Here is a 16,580-nt window from a genome sequence, read left to right on the forward strand (position 1 = left end):
TACACGGCTAATATGCAAGTTGGTGCTCCGGCAATCTTACGTGTAAAATATATTAACAACAACCGGTCTTGGCTTACCCAAGGTACGGTGCGATATAAGTTCAACATACATAAAAATATTCTCCATATGCACAACCCATCATCATCCCGTTCCTGACAGTCTTCGGACACCCCCCGGGACTCTCCAGCCCACTCCACTGCCTGACCTTGTCTGCCTTGCGCAAGCATGTGTTTCATCTGTTGGCTTGTGACCCCATCTCTCATCACACACCGATCGTACACGGTATTACAATGCCAAACCTTTGCCCCCTCAGACTGAAAATGATTACGATACGTGGCCGCATTTCAAGAATCTTATATATAATATACAGCACTACGTATGGTTTTATTTTAATGCTCGTTTCACTTCACGTTTGTAAACGTGCCAGTTGTTAAAATCAAGCCTCCATTCTCACCATCCGGTGGGAATCTTGGGTGCAAGCCTCAAGGAAACATCAAATAATGCACGCCTGGCTGAAACATCTTTAGAGTGCACTGTACCATGGGGACAGCCAGAGTAGCCTGTGAGCTTCTCCCAATCACACACCCACGGTAGAAATATAAAAACACTGACCTCATTTAGCCACTGCCTGAAAAAGCCGACAGGATCGGCCAAGTTGCTTCGTCACTACCCGTGCAAACGGATGTAGGGTAACAGGCCACATTTGTGCCGCTGACCGAGATTGATTTTCAGTGACGTGGTTTTCACGGCAGCGCTCCAAGGATGATACCGAGTGTGCCATCAAGTCTACTGGACAATTTGTGAAAAAGAAGAGCTTTATAGCTCATTAGATTCCTCCAGTATACATTTATATTCCGATTCTGATGTCAGGGAGACTGAGGAAACCGTGTCCACAGCACGAGGTGGGGACTGTAGGCCTGAGGGAGGGGACACAATAAAACATTACAAATAACATTACAAATAACCCAAGGTCATCTTCTTCAAATAACCCAAGGTCAAGTTGTATGTATGTATGTAGAAGTTCTTTCACACCGTACGTAGCCAACCGTGATAACTGGAGGTACGGGGGGGGGGGGGATGGACAAGCGAAATAGAAAAAGCAATACTAAAGGAATGAGTTTTTCAATTTATGAGTTTTCAATCTAATTGGTTAATTAGATTTATAGTGACATATATTGCACTAGTTCATTTGGGAAATAAGTATCAGGTGAAATAGGAATGTTATTCAGTAATTAACAAAAATATTTGCTTAAATGTAGAAAGTACTGTGTAAAAAAAACGTGCATGTTTTTGTTCTCCTTTAAATCTTGGCAACATTTTAAAAATGACAAATTACAAAACGTTTAATACTCAAATGCTTGTTGTTACTTTTACATTTTAAATAATGCATTTAAATCTATGGGCCCTTTCTTGGCAGCATCAAAGTAAAACAATATAAGAACAGGTTTTACACTTTCTGGAAACAAAATAGGTCTTAAGGTGTTCAAACTCCAAATAGATACCTTTTGCACGGAGTCAATAAAAAAGGCTGTCCATGGTGTAAAGACAATTAATATATTATCAGAGCACATTGTTTGCATGTTCACGACAAGTACGTGTGGTTAATGCAGACTTGATTCCTTGCAAAAGATTTCTATTTGGTGTTTGAACACCTTAAAACCTCCTGTTTTATTGCCAGACAGGGTGAAAAGCTATTCTTATTTGTTAGTTATTTTCGACTCTCTGAGTTACATTAACAGGCTAAATGTCTCACTAACACAACCACTAATGTGGCGGTTTTCTTACATTGACATGCTAATCTCTCACAATACAAGGGCCACCTCCAGAGCTTCGTCGTCGTGGAGGTAACTCAGCTCTCCGATCTTTCATTGACATGCAAATTTCATCTCTAGCACCGCCCACTTCGCTTATGACCCTTGGGCTACGCCCATCTCAAACCTTTATAACATTCTGCCTCAGCAGCTCTCCTGCAATATTTTTTCTCCTGATGACGATTGCTTGTGTGGCGATCGAAACGTCATATTTTTTTTTTTCTATCTTTGTGGCTTTACCGAAATACCCAAAGAATATGAATTCCTGCAGTCACGAAAGCTTTAAGTCAAGATTTCTATTCCTATTTTTTATGCATTTAAATTTAAAAAGTTAATTATTCAACTAATTAGATTTTATCATATCGTGCAGTGCGATGTATCTCTGTATAGTCTAGAATTTTCTTGCTCTTTGCTTTGCACTCTCAGATCTTTTCTTTTTAACCATTAGGCTTTCTCCCAATAGAGTTTTTATTGCTTTGTAGTTTCTGCTCTGTCCCCCATGAATTACTCTCCCCCACGGCTCGTAACTCCCCGCTGTATTCAGCAAATTAAATTGACTCTGCGCCACAACACAACCACCTGCACCAAACATGACACCATCCTCACCCTGTTGTTGCAGTCTCCATTCCTCATTGAGCACCTTCACCCCTCTAAGGCGATGTACACCTCCACCATCGTACATAGTCTTGACAATTTGCATTTAGACGCATGACACAACCACAAACTGTGCTGCGTCGGTAATGGCTTCGAATGAATTAACGAGGCATAGCGGCAGCTTACATTAATTGCAGCTCTGAGCAGTAGATGACACGGGCACTTTAGTAAAGTCAAACATAATAATATACAGCCCCTCTTGACAATCCACTTTCACACCATGTCGGTTATGGGGGTTGTTGTTTGAGCATACATCACCGCACTGGTGAAGGGAGGGGGGGGCACCCAGGACTGGTTATCACTCACCACATGTGCGAGTTCTGGTTGGGAATCTAACACAGGCCAGCAGGTTGACCACGTAATCGAGCCAACCACCGCAAGACCGCTCCCACTGCACGTTAACCAGCAGCCACCCACGACCCGCTCGGCATCACTTTTCTGCGGTTCCTGTGACCGCCGGCGCTGCGGCTTGCACGGAAGGATACTGAAGCTGCGATCTGTGATCTCGAGGTGCCAGAGGTTGATGCGGAGGTCGTCTGCGGACATGTACGTCTCGTTGTCGCTGTTTACGGAGATGGAGTTGATGTGGTAGGTGTGCGCGTTCGCGAAGATGCGCCGTGGACTCGCCTCCACCATCAGGTCCATGGGCTTCAGCACAGGCACCTGCCAACGGGAGCGCGAGCACGCATGGTTGGGCCGGTGCGAGCAAATGAACAACGGGCGGGGGGAGCGGTTTAAATCGCCGAGTGAAATAACATCCGTCGCTCTGCGGCGTTCGTCCTTGCTGACGTTTACCCGGGGCCAAAGGTTTACACGGAACAAACCTGCACGGGCTTTGACTAAAGCCAGTCTCTGCAGCACGCAGTGGTCTCCTGAACCAATGCCACCGTGTACCTTGATGACACGGGCACGCGCTTGCGCGAGCTGTTAAGGGGACATCCCACACCTCCGATAAACACGGTTGGCTACGTACAGTGCGAAAGAAGTTCAACATGCGCACGTACACATTAAAACACATTATTTAATTATCATACGTAAACCCAAACCCAAATCTCGTATTTTCAAACTTTTAGTTGAATATTACACGTAAACGAGGTCGTAAAAAATACACACGGCCAAGGGCATGCCCATGGAGCCACAATCACTCGGGTCTCCAGTGAGAAAGAGAGCCGCTGATTTTCAACGGCGTGTCTCTCCCCCTTCTAGCCGCAGGTTAGTGACGTTAAAGGCTGCACTCACACGAAGAGCTGTGATGGTGGTGGGGTCTCGTAGTCTCCCATCCTCCTCCTTCAGGTTGTAGCCTTCGGCTCGCTTGTCCCGCTCGCTTATCTTCCATAACTTGATCGTCTTGTCTGCGCACACACACACACACACGCATGCACATGTCAGATCATCTGTATAGCCTTAAAAAATGTTGGGGCCAAGTGTTGTTAGTGAGCACCTATGAAGGCCGGCACGGCACACGAGGGGGTGGGTGGTCAACACCACGCCCAGCTGCCTTTGTCTCCCCCAGTGGCGATGTTTATGCATCGCACCAGGTACTCAGTTGAGGCCGAGTCGACCTAGGGGAGGCCCAGGACCGATTCAGCTAGTCGTCACTGGTGTTGGCCGTGAACGGGAATCGAACTCAGGCCGCCAGGTTCATAGCGCGTGTGTATGTGTGTCTGCGCACACGCACACCCACAACCGCGCACAGATCCCCAGTTCAGCATTATAGATTGTTGTCGTGAGAAGTGCTGTTCATGAGGACCTGTTGAAAACGCCAACATGGCACATGAGTGGGTTGGTGTGCCCAGTAATATTCAAACCCACCCACCCGTGGTCTTCCCCATGGTGATATATCCAATCTAGAGTTGATTTTTTAATTAACCAAAGTGAAACTCAGAACAGGATGTCTCCTTTGCAAGAGTGACCTGGGTATTACCGTAATGGTCACTCGTTTAAATAAACGCTTGCCACTGGTGATATGCACTGGCAAGACTTGGACAACCAGTTGTAGAAATTGTGCGGAAACACACACTACACCACCACTCCCCAAGCACATAAGCATACATACAATATTTTGAGGCCTACTGGCCAAAAGTTTGGATATATTTTTGAATATCATAATTCGCGCATTTCATTTGCTAAAACCGACCCATATATAGCGAATCATACCCATATGCAGTATATCTAAAATAAGTAACATATCTTCAATATGCATTATGCATGTACTTACAAAGGTCACCCATATAACCTACATAGAATGCTTGGGCAAGTGCTGTGAGCAACCACCTATCAAGTCCAGCATGGAGAACCAAGAGTTGACATGTTCAGCATCATGTGCAGCTGTCTGTCTCCCAAAGGTCGCAAACGGATTTTGATTCCTTACCATGGTCAGGTGTGACACTCGGGTTGTTTGCTTGATAGCGCAGTGTGCTAACCGTTATGCCACGGTTCCTCCACACGTGTGTGCATGCACCATCTCCACACACACACGGCAGTAAATTAAAGCCAGCTGGTGCCGATGCTCGCAGCTTGGTGACGTCCTCCAATTGCAGAGATTGTTTCCAATTTTCCCCAAGAAAGCTAAAAGGACGATCGCTGACAGTCGCTTGTTATATTTACAACATGTCGCGACGCTAACCCAGGCTTAAGCAATGCCCAGGCAATACCAGCCTGCTTATACCAGAACTATAAGAACTGCCTTTTGTGTTTATGTTCGTTGTCCTTCCCCCGTACCTCCGATTAGCACGGTTGGCTACGTACGGTGCACGAAAGAAATTCAACGTACATACAGCCAAGTCAACTTAAGAGCAATAAACAAATCGCTTCCCGATTAAATCGTGTGAACGCAATACAAAAATCTGGACGTGGCATCACTGCACAGCGGGTTTGTTCCACAAGACTATTATCATGAAAATAATAATTAATCCGATTTTACTGGTAGGAACCTCCTGGTTACACCAACCCACAGGGGATTATTGTGTCCGTCCGTCGTGCATCAAAAAATGGGCAGGGTGTGGCTGGGTGGAGAGGGGAGGGGCTAGGTGGGGAGGGGAGGGTGGGGAGGGGCTGGGTGGGGAGGGTGGGGCTGGGTGAAGCGTGGGAGGGGTGGGGCTGGGTGGGGAGGGGCTGGTCACCCCGTGGTGCCCTTATAAAACTCAAAGTTTAACCTACTCACGCCGGCTTGTGCCCGCCCTCACAGTTGGGCATATTTGCGGAATACACCACGCTGCCGTTGACCCTGGCCATTGACCGAGCAACCCAACGTTCCTACCAGCTCCCTCCGCAGGAATGTGATTAACGGACGCAACAACTCGGGTGCAGCAAGTCGCCAACGCAAGTCGGCGGGGGTGGGGATCGGCCCAATTGACCCTCGCGCGCGCGGCTTCCCCGAAGTGTGCGTGCGTGGTGATGGCGAGCGCTTACACTCTCATCTCCGCTTCGATTTCCACAGCGCACCGAGTAACCTTGGCAGAAGATTACACCACACACGTTCAGTGTGCCGTGCAGCGAAACCGAAAGTCCATCAAATTCTCATCTTAGTCTGCATATACATGAGCCGTATGGAAGACAAAGGAGGGGTCTGGAACCTTTTCTTAACTTAGGGCCGAATAGGCCCGGCAAATTCCATTGGCCGCCGGCTACCAGATTAACACACGGCTCGGCGTTATCCAATAGTAATAATAATGTGAACTTAATTCATTAGGGCCTACCTTTACTGCACTAATGCACCTCTGATTAGTGCAGTCGGCTACGTACTAATGCACCTCCGTCTAGCAGGGTTGGCTATGTACGGTGCGGAAATTTAGTTTAGTCTTCATAAAGGAGCACGGATCTTCTGCGTAACAAATAAAAACAACATAATTATTAGTATAATTTTTGTCACTTTTTAATAATTTTTCACAACTTGTCGAAAAAAATACATTCCTATTCCTACGTAAATACAGTTTTCAACGTATTTCCGACAAAAAATATATATACTCATGAAAATTCTCTCTAAGAAGACTTATGACAAAACGTAAAAAAGTAACGTCACAACAGATCAGTTGCAATAGAGAGGTTGTGGAGGTGCAAAGAGATCCATAGCATCAGCGAGACGCCCGTTGACAAAACAATTTATTACATAATTAAACACGAAAAATAAAAAATAAACGCTAATGCAGAGCAAATTGTTTAAGCTGTGCTGTCATTCTGAAGGCAAGAACATCAAAGCTAATGTCGTAGCTGACCAACACGGGGTGGGGGGGGGGTCGCGCGAGTTCGCCACTCAGGGAAATTAAAACCGTGCTCAACCCAGCTTTTAGTATTCAGAGATGTGCAGCCACTCGCACATTACCAGAGCTGCTCAAAAATAGCCGCCTGTAACGATGAAGGACTCGGGGGACATCCAGGGTACGCACGCACGCACACCCTCTGCGTCCGACCGCATTAGCTTAAGGTTACGTTTAAGCGCATTAGCACCCAGGGTCGACAGAGGGTGCATCCTTCTGCGTGGACACTACTAAGGTCACCTCGTGAAAACATGTTTACATCTATTGTTAGATACTTATAGTAAAAAATATTTTCATCATCAAAGTGCAAGAGTTGTCTGCGAGGGATGCTGCTGGGAATGTCGTGGCTTGTCCACCGCAGATGCAAATCCAGAGGTCGCCGGTTCGATTTAAAACAACGGACAAATTTATTAAATGCCCCACACGCGCCTCTGTCCACCCGGCAGTACAAATGGGGACACCGCGGTGGGGGTGAAGTGTGGTCCACGGCCACCCTCTTTCGAGACGTGTGGCCAGCGTGGAAGAGAAGGCCAACGTATGCTTCAGCGGGGCTCTCTAGAGAGCCCTCGAGTGGAGGCCTGTCTGCAAGCAGTGGCGTGAGCCAGACATTGCAGGGCTGCACCTTTACATATATATTCACTTGAGAATAAATATACATGTAAAATAAATAAAAATGTGGCCTGTTTATCCTTGGCATGAATTTGTGGTGGTATGTGCACGTTTGATATAGATATATTTTTTACATTCTTCTGGAATTTCAAATTGTACATAAATTGAAATATTTAGACAGAAAAAGCTTTCTGCAATTTTAAGGCACAGGAGGGGGAGATGTGGGCAGAGGCTGTTAGGAAATTGAATGTGAATTATTGGTTGTGTGAGGGAGGAAGAAAAAAACAAACCCCAGAGCGTGTCCGGAGAAAACCCGAGCACACTCGAGGGAAAACAAGAACAGCACGACACACCGGCGGCTGTCAGGCACCCTCCCACAATCCCAGGCAAAGACAAAGATCCCACCGTGTAGCCTTCACAGACCGTTGGGGCAAGTGCTGTGAGCGAGTAGCACCTATGAATGCCGACACGGCACACGAGGGGGTGGACAATTCTTGGATGGGTGACCACAACACAAGCAGGTGTAATTGGTGGGGCCACGTGAGTGTTGGGCAGTAGGTAATACAGAAAAACCCACCATTGTTCTTCTTCTTGGTTCTTTCGGTAAAGTCACGTAGAAGAGAAATAATAAAATAATAAAAATAAAACATTATAAAATAATTATCATGACGTTTCGGACACAACGCAAGCAGCCGTCCTCAGGTGAAGACTAGGCAGCCGTCCTCAGGTGAAGGCCAGGTCTGTCGGGGAGACCTGGTCTTCACCGACAGACCTGGTCTTCACCTGAGGACGGCTGCTTGCATTGTGGCCAAAACGTCGTGAGAATTATTTTACTATGTTTTATTTTTATTATTTTATTATTTCTCTTCTACGTGACTTTACCGAAAGAACCAAGAAGATGAATCCCTGCCGTCACAAAAGCTTTAAATCGAAATTTAACCCACCGTTGTTTGTACTTCTACGTTCTCAATGCTCTGCTGCCTGGCTCCAGCGTCTCTCACCGATCAGCGTGATGGTAAAATAACCCCCATGTCCCGCACGGCATGAAAAGACCGTCACAGAGCAGTAGATTGCAGAGGTCGCAAACGGGTTTTGATTCCTTACCCGTACCCGGCGCACCAGGGTCGCAACGGGTACCCATACCCGTACCCTACCCGATACTCGGCTACCCGTACCCGGCCGGGTATCGGGTAGGGTACGGGTACGGGCACCCGATTGCGACTTCTGGGATGAAGCCATGTTGCAGGCGCGGGTGGGTTGATTCTAGGAACTTGAATTGTGAGAAGAGACAAGACGTTGGGAAATGAGTGACAAACGGCGACTCACCAGTGACTCACGGCCTACCAGTACCCGTACCCGGCTGCACCAGGGTCGCAAACGGGTACCCGTACCCGGTCGGGTACGGGTAGCCGGGTATCGGGTAGGGTACGGGTATCGGATACCCGGTTGCGACCTCTGGTAGATTGACAAAACAGCTGCACGTGCACGTCGAGTTGAATGTATATCGATATTTTTGTTATTCATACAGAGACCCAATCACGACACTGGGATGCATTAGGGTCGGGGTTCAAGCCCTGCCCGTGGCCCGTCCCCACCCGGCCTGCACACCGCAACCCCAATTGTTTACAAGTCGTGCAGGGGCGGCGGGGGGGGGGGGGGGCATCGTCGAGCGGAGATTACGGTGAGCGGCGCTCCATATGCCGCGTGAGCGCCCGGCTTTGCCAGATTTATTCCTGCCCTCTCCAAGCGCATTAGGCGATTAGGGACTGGCGCAGCAGATGTCCCCCTAAAGCCCCACACGCCAAAACTGATGGCACACTTAAGAGCTTCATTTTTTTAACACGATTTCTTTTCTCTTTACTACGGGAGACGGGCGGCACGTACGAAGCCTCCAAGTGCACGCTCGGGCACATGGTCACACCTTGACCCGGCCGGGTGCGATGACGACCGCCTCTCGGCTTCCGAACGGAGCGCTCATCCTGCGCAGAGTCTAGGTCAATGCCAGCAACTGTGAAGCACGAAAATTCTGGGTTGCATCATTAATCTGTCGATCTACATTCTCATGTCGGCATACTGTACTTCACGGGAAGCACTATCAAAAACCATACATTATGATGATGATGCTATATTTCGAGGAAGAAACAGACTGTCGTATTAAAGTGGAAGAACTCGCTGAGCTTTGAAGTTCTTTGTCACAGCTGACGCCGGGTCGGCAATGGCGGGAAACTTTTGTTTTTAACACAGGAAGTTACAAAGGTAGATATTTTAAAGAATCAAAGATAAAAGCGAGCAGCAATAGTTACAAATCAAAGGATCAGGAATAAATCGTCTTGGGAATTTAAAACAATGCAACCGCACGCGATAGCCAAATCATGACGCCACGGAAATAAATATTCGGGGAAAGTTCTCGGTTAGCGTGCGGCAAAACATCACGTGAGAAGAACGATCTTGGAAGATGACACCAAACAGCTGGTTCTGTTCTCCTGAATCTATTGCTCAACCGCACCTCCGATTAGCACGGTTGGCTATGTACGGCACGAAAGACGTTAAAAATACATACAGAAAGAAGTTGAACATACAGACATACAACATCGGATGGAAGAGACCTCCCCCCCCGTCCCTTGACGCTCTGCAAGGCGAGGCGTGGTCACCACGCACGTCGGTAAAGATATCAGTGGCTGCCCCGAGCTCTTGATGTCACTCGGTTTGTGACACTTGCAAATGTCCATCGTTATCAACGGAACATACGTTTATTCGATTTGTATAATCAAAGGATATGTTGTGTATTCGTATAAACTCACAGAGTGCAACAACAACAAAAATCCCTAACTGACAGTGCCTTTAAAAGTTGAACAACAAATTGGCCTTCATCTAATAAGATGAAGCTCCAATTTCTGCAACATAGACAACTTAGGATCGGGAAGGTTAAGTTAAATCGGTCAAGAACATACGAGCCACAGGCAAGGCACGTTAATTGAGACGGGCGCGTGGTGGCTCAAAGAGAGAATGTCGCTTTGGCCGTAAACTTTTTCCACAAACGCGGCAATATCAACACGATGCCAACGACACCCAGCCTCTCTCTGATAGAGCCGCCATGATTTTAAGCCGGGGGATCTCGGCCGCGCTCGCCGAGTGCTCTCACACGGACGTAACGTTACGCTGCCCAGGGGCTACCAGCTCCCCATCGCATTCAGAGGCGTCAATGGTGCGGAATCAACAGCAGTTTGTTATTTGCTCATTGCCGTACGAAGAGCGGAGGGGTAGGGGGAGGAGTTCAAGGACTGACTGATCATCACGCTGGGCGCCAGCGGCACCCCCGCTGCACACTCGGGTGCTCTGCTCAACCGAGTGGGATGCAGGGACCCGCGGGAAAAGCAAGGCAGCTGCGTGGGCTCGCCGAGGAAGCTTCTCCCAACTGTTCTTAGCCTCCTCGCCAAATAGGTTCAACCCAGAAAATATTTATTTTTATTTTACCAGGTGTAAGGGCCCACTGAACGGAACAGCTCTTTTTCAGGAGCGACCCGGCCACAAATGATAGCTCAACGGAGTGGCTTCTCACGTGGACATTTAAAGTATCAAAATACTCTAAATGCACATTGATTCTAAATGTGGAGAGAATGAACTGTATTTATCTGAGGACTTGCATTTGATAAAGGGGGTTGCTGACAGTTCGATAGCAGTTCACCCAAAACGTCTCTCAAGAATTTCCGTCGATGGATTGCCATTCCTGCTTTTATACGGCATTGCTACTGATTTTTTTCCGTGTGAAAATTTTGACAATTTATTTATTTACTATTTTTATTTCACCAGGTAAGGCCCACTGAGCTGTATGGCTCTTTTTTCAGAAACGACCCAGCCACAATTAATAGCTTAACGGATTGGCTTCTCACCCGGAAATTTAAAGCAGCCAAATAATCGAAACGCATGTTGATTCTAATTGTGGAGGGAAAAACCAGAGAAAAAGGCACACGACCACAGGGAGAAGATGCAAACTGCAAATATACAGCAGGCGTCAGGGTCGGGATGAATCCCACGACCTTCTGCTTACCAGTTGAGGGAGTTAACATCTCGCCACCAGCCGCTCGCTGCATCGGTGGCGAAACATCTCAATGCGGGACTCAAGAAAAAAACACTTTTTAGAATCCTTGCGGCTTATAAAACTGTAAGTTGTGTTTGGGCAAAGCACAGTGATTCAACATGTATGAAGGCCTTGCGAGGCACGATGCCACACAGCGCAGCAAGGCTACATACACCGTGATGGCTGTATTTCTACGAGACGATTGCTTGCAGCTGTGGGCAGGGGACCACATCAAAAGCAATATGTACAGCAAGGATGGATCCGAGTCACAATGCCATCTCTCAACCAAAAGGAAACAGTTACTAATAACTATAAACTACTGGGAATACGACCAATATTTGATTACTTTTAATGTCCATATTATTCATTCAATTGTGTTCTCGTGCATAAATATTGTGGCAGAACTGAAGTGCATTTGCTTCTTGTTGCGGAGGCCACCCTGGCGAATACTGCCAGGGGGTGTATTATTGTGGACATTAAAAAGATCCTGTGACATTATTCAAAAAGGGCGGACCATGTGTACTGCTTCATAAGTCAGAGATGATACATTGCAAGGCCCCCCACGCACGGGGACAGCAATCAGTAGTACCTTGGCCGGCGCTGGTTGGTGACCACGAAATGAATAACTAGCATCGCAGCGCCGCCCCCCTACTGGTAGACTAGCGACGACCTCCCCCCGGAGAAATCCGATTAGCTATATGGAGCAGGCAAAAAAGTTACAAACTCTTATACAGCAATATTTCAGAAGCGACCTTGCTTTTATAAATGATAGCTCAATGAGGCGGCTTATCACATGGAAATGTATTGCAGACACATGCTCTAAACGCGTGATTGTTGATTCTAAATGTGGAGGGAAAAACCGGAGGACCCGGTGAAAATCCACGCGACTACTGGGAGAGAGACACGCAGACTCCAAATATACAGCAGTCGACAGGGTCCCCCCAATGATAGCTACCATTGGGGGGCCGTGAACTAGACTGCAGAAGGGCATTGGAAAGGTTGAGATGAGATGTGATTGATGTAAGGCGCGTTGAGTTGCTGAACCACTGACGCGCCATACCAATGCAAGTCCTAACCCTGTTGAGCGTTGTGCGATTGCCGGGGAAGATAGAGAATTTGTGTGTTCCTAACCTCCAGCTTGTTTTCACTCCTCTTCGTCATGAACTCCGATTAGCGCGATTGGCTACGTCGGGTGCGAAATAAGTTCAACATACGTACACGCAACTCTCTATGATGAACTTTAAATGTCCCATTTCCTAAAAGCAAGTGGTGAATTTTGTAGAATGCAAAATGTTGACTGGCCATTGATGGTGTTGTATTACAACAGTAGGCCTTTAAGTTAGGCTTTCAAGATATATACACTGTACATAACAACCAGTGGTAGTAGTAATTCCCCTTGAGAAAACTGAAGAAAATTTGCATTCGCTCAATTTACATAATGGTTACACATTAAGTATTTGCTTTGATCCGATTAGCATGTTTGGCTACGTACAGTGCGAAAGTTCAACATACATACTAATGATCACTAATGATGCGTGTTAATTCTTTACATTAAGAGTCAGATGGGTTTATTTCAATTTCCACGGTGGCTTTTAGAAATAATGCTCCCAATTCAGTTCAACTCTTTTACAAATCACATAGAAGGATTAATTTATAATAATAAAAACTTAACCATTTTGACTTCTACAATGCAACTCACTACCTTCCATTGCCAATATGGAGACAAATGCACTGGTGAATGTATAAACTATTTGCACCAAACTTATCTGGTTAATTCCACATATACATCTATAAAAAAAACCTTCGTTGTGACTTTTGGCTAATCACTGCATTGCACACTTTTCGATACGCTTCAGCAGCTGGAGCTATGCACTTTAGAATCTAGATTGAAAACTCATTTCTTTAGAACTGATTTTGTGTTAAGTTTGTCATCCTTCCCCCACGCCTCCGCTTATATAGCGCGGTTAGCAATGTACGGTACACGTACAAACAAACCGTTAATTCCACATTGAAATCCATGCAATTTAAGTCGCACTTCAAAATCCTTGTGCCAACAACAACTGTCAAGCAAAGGGGCGTGCCCCACTTCTACCCAGAGTGCACGGGCTCCTCCTGCCAGCAGGGGCCAATAAATAAGCACAACACTGGCAGCCGCCTACACTTAAAGCTGGAGGCAGCACGGACATAAATCCAGCGGGAACGAGACCAACCCCCCCCTCTCAATCAGCCGGTGCTGGCCCAGTGCGAGAGCCTGGTCCCGTGCTTATCCCAAAGCCATTCCAACCGTGGTCGATCGCCTCGGTCGATGGCAGGCGGGCGGGCGCGCGCGGTAAGAGGGATTGCGCGGCAGAGCGGAGCATCAATCCCACGATGCCAATTTCAGATTTCAGGGAGCTGTTTGGGAGGAGCCAGTGAACCTGCGGATTCCGTGGCATGGTGGACGCCTCCGCGCCCCCCCGCCACCACAATCTGATTGACAGCCAGACGAGACGGGCGTGCAGGCGCCGCGACTTCGTCCATTTACTAACACAATTTGTGCTGGGCGCGTTGCCGACGCACGGATAGCACCGCGGTCGGCCACACGTTTATTTTTGCAGTACAGCACAAAATAGCAACATACGAATACTAATATAATATTGATATTTTATTATATTATATTATTATATTATGTTTTATTTTTTTTACTTTATTATTTCCCTTCTACGTGACTTTACCGAAAGAACCAATTAGATGAATATTGATCCTATTATTTTCTGTGTTATAGGGCACCACAGTGGTGAGATCTGAACTTCCTCGCCTGCTATTCAGGAGGTTGTGGGTTCAATCCCGACCCTGACGCCTGCATATTTGGAGTTTGCATGTTCTCCCCGGGGTCGCGTGGATTTTTCTCCAGGTCCTCCGGCTATTCCCTCCACATTTAGAATCGACAAGCGTTTAAAGCATTTGGCCGCTGCTATAAATGTCCACGTGATAAGCCACTTCGTTCAGCTGTCATTTGTGATAACCAGGTCAATGGGCCTTAGCTGGTAAAATAAATAAAAATTTGTTCAGTTTTAGTTAATAGTGGCTGAATAGTCGAAAGAATGTGAAGATATTATTTGAAAAGTGTAGAGCATATGCACCCCCCTGTTAGGGTGTACAATTTTCGGATACTGTGCGGGATTGAACACCAAACGAGAAATAAAAGGGCTTATTGGCGTCAATTACACGCACCACGTAATAAAACCATCCGTCATTATTTGACATTAAGGTATTTACTTGCGCCAATTTGCTCCCTGCTCCCTGCGTTGTGCAGCCCTGGCTTGCGGACACACTGACACACCATGAGCATGTTGTTTCATGTGAAAGGTGCGCATGGCACGAGCGCGCTTCATTAACACAGCAGTTACCCATCCCAATGTAAACTAATATTGACCAACTTTAATTCGATGACAACATTCCGATACCGAAAACAGATAATTAACCTTGCTCTTTCCCCCTTGAGATGTTGAACATAGATCCACGCATCACACCAGCACTCCGGTCAATACCAACACAAGCGTGAACATTCACTCTGCTTTTGAAATGCTCTCTTTTCAGTCAAGAAATGTTTCCAAGTTTCACCAATGCTGTTAAATTAGAGGGCATTTCATCAACACTTTCAAATCATATTTTAATGCATTATTATTATTTCATGTATGTATTGTGAGTTTCAGACACATTGTGAAGCCGTCAACATGAGAGACAAAGGGGTGGTACGCGGGTTACAAATTAATCAACACGTTCGCTTTTTGTTGTTACGATTTTGGTGATCATGGTGTCGGAAAACGTGACGTGAAAACCTCATCCGAGCAATATTCCTCACAGTATTGTGCAGTCGATGTGCTCCGGTACTTCTCCTCCACATTTAGAATCAAGGTCACATGTTGAGAGCATTTGGCTGCCGCTATAAATTTCCCACAAGATGATAAGCCACTCCCCGTTGAGCTATCGTTTGCGATGGCCGGGTCACGTCTCAAAAAGAGCTACGTAGCACAGCGGGCCTTGAAGCTGGTAGAAAATAAATAGTTCATAGTTTAGTGTAGTTTGGATTTACATTATTACCTCGTGATTACGAACCATGCTTATAACGGTCCCACCCCCCCCCCCCCCCATTCATTTTTGCAACTTTAACGAGGATACGTGTACAAATGCGCATTTACACAGAAGTGTGGCGATGCATTGTTGCTCACCAGTGGCTTTTTTTGCAAAGGCCCAGTTAAAATTTATCAATAACTTCATTATAGGGAACACCCTGATAGAGTAAACTTTGCGTTTTATTGATGACACCAATGTGTGCACATTCGCAGGGTTCAATGCTAATAGTCTTGTGGAAAAGATCCAGATTGAGACCTTAAATATAAATGCAATGTTATCTGCAACCCAGGTTAGGAAGCCATTTGAGGTATGCACTTTTAAATTTAGATTGAAAACTCATTTTTTAGAACAGCTTCTTATGTTTAGTTTGTTGTCCTTCCCCCGCACCTCCGATTAGCACGGTTGGCTACGTACCGTGCGAAAGACGTTCAACGTATATCCATCTCGATGCACTACAGTAACCAAAATTTACAGAAAGCGAACACGCAAGGAAGGATATGTGTGTTTTTTAAGCCATCAGTTTCCTAGTGTCTTTTACTTTGCCAAGTGGACCTTCCCAGGGCCTCTTCGTTTCCACTTTCACTTTTAGCAGCCCTCTTTAAATCTGAAGGTATGCTCTCTCAAAGCGGGCCACTTAATGCCAACGTCTTATTTCCACCTCTTACAACAGGCTCTTTCAGGTGCCAATTAGCACGCATATGGCAAACGTGGCAAATACGAACCTGGACTGGGTCATTCTTAAGTCGACAGCCTAACATACAGCTGGTGCATGGTGCCGTTCATGCTCCTCATGATGAGCAAGGAAGGGTAGGCAACAGCAGCCAACGGCGAGCGCTGCTGGCCCCACGATTTGTGCCAGGCCTATATAACAGGTGCTCAGCAAGCGACATTTGTCTCACCCCGTATCTACATGGCGCAACCCAGGTTATGTTTGAGTGGGTGCCGGCAGAAGGCAGGCAAATTATTATTATGATTAAATACATATTTTAGAACGGTTTCTCATCTTATGATTTATTTTATTCACGACATATTTCTTATGTTATACATAATACACTG

The 16,580-nt window shown here is 46.5% G+C and overlaps 1 protein-coding gene across 3 annotated transcripts in view; it reads right to left on the minus strand.

The window, feature by feature from the left end:
• LOC133345642 (serine/threonine-protein phosphatase 2A 55 kDa regulatory subunit B alpha isoform) overlaps nucleotides 1–16,580 on the minus strand; it is a 218,024-nt gene that overhangs the window by 29,361 nt on the left and 172,083 nt on the right. For all 3 annotated transcript variants that reach the window (XM_061556587.1, XM_061556586.1, XM_061556589.1), the window contains 2 exons: nucleotides 3,705–3,817; nucleotides 2,951–3,128 (listed from right to left, as the gene is read on the minus strand). In XM_061556587.1, the coding sequence (XP_061412571.1) occupies nucleotides 2,951–3,128; nucleotides 3,705–3,817 (291 nt within the window). The remainder of the gene's footprint in view (nucleotides 1–2,950; nucleotides 3,129–3,704; nucleotides 3,818–16,580) is intronic.

This window comes from Lethenteron reissneri, chromosome 22 (assembly GCF_015708825.2).
Source record: "Lethenteron reissneri isolate LAM-NWPU_2019-01 chromosome 22, ASM1570882v1, whole genome shotgun sequence".
Taxonomy (NCBI): Eukaryota; Metazoa; Chordata; class Hyperoartia; order Petromyzontiformes; family Petromyzontidae; genus Lethenteron; species Lethenteron reissneri.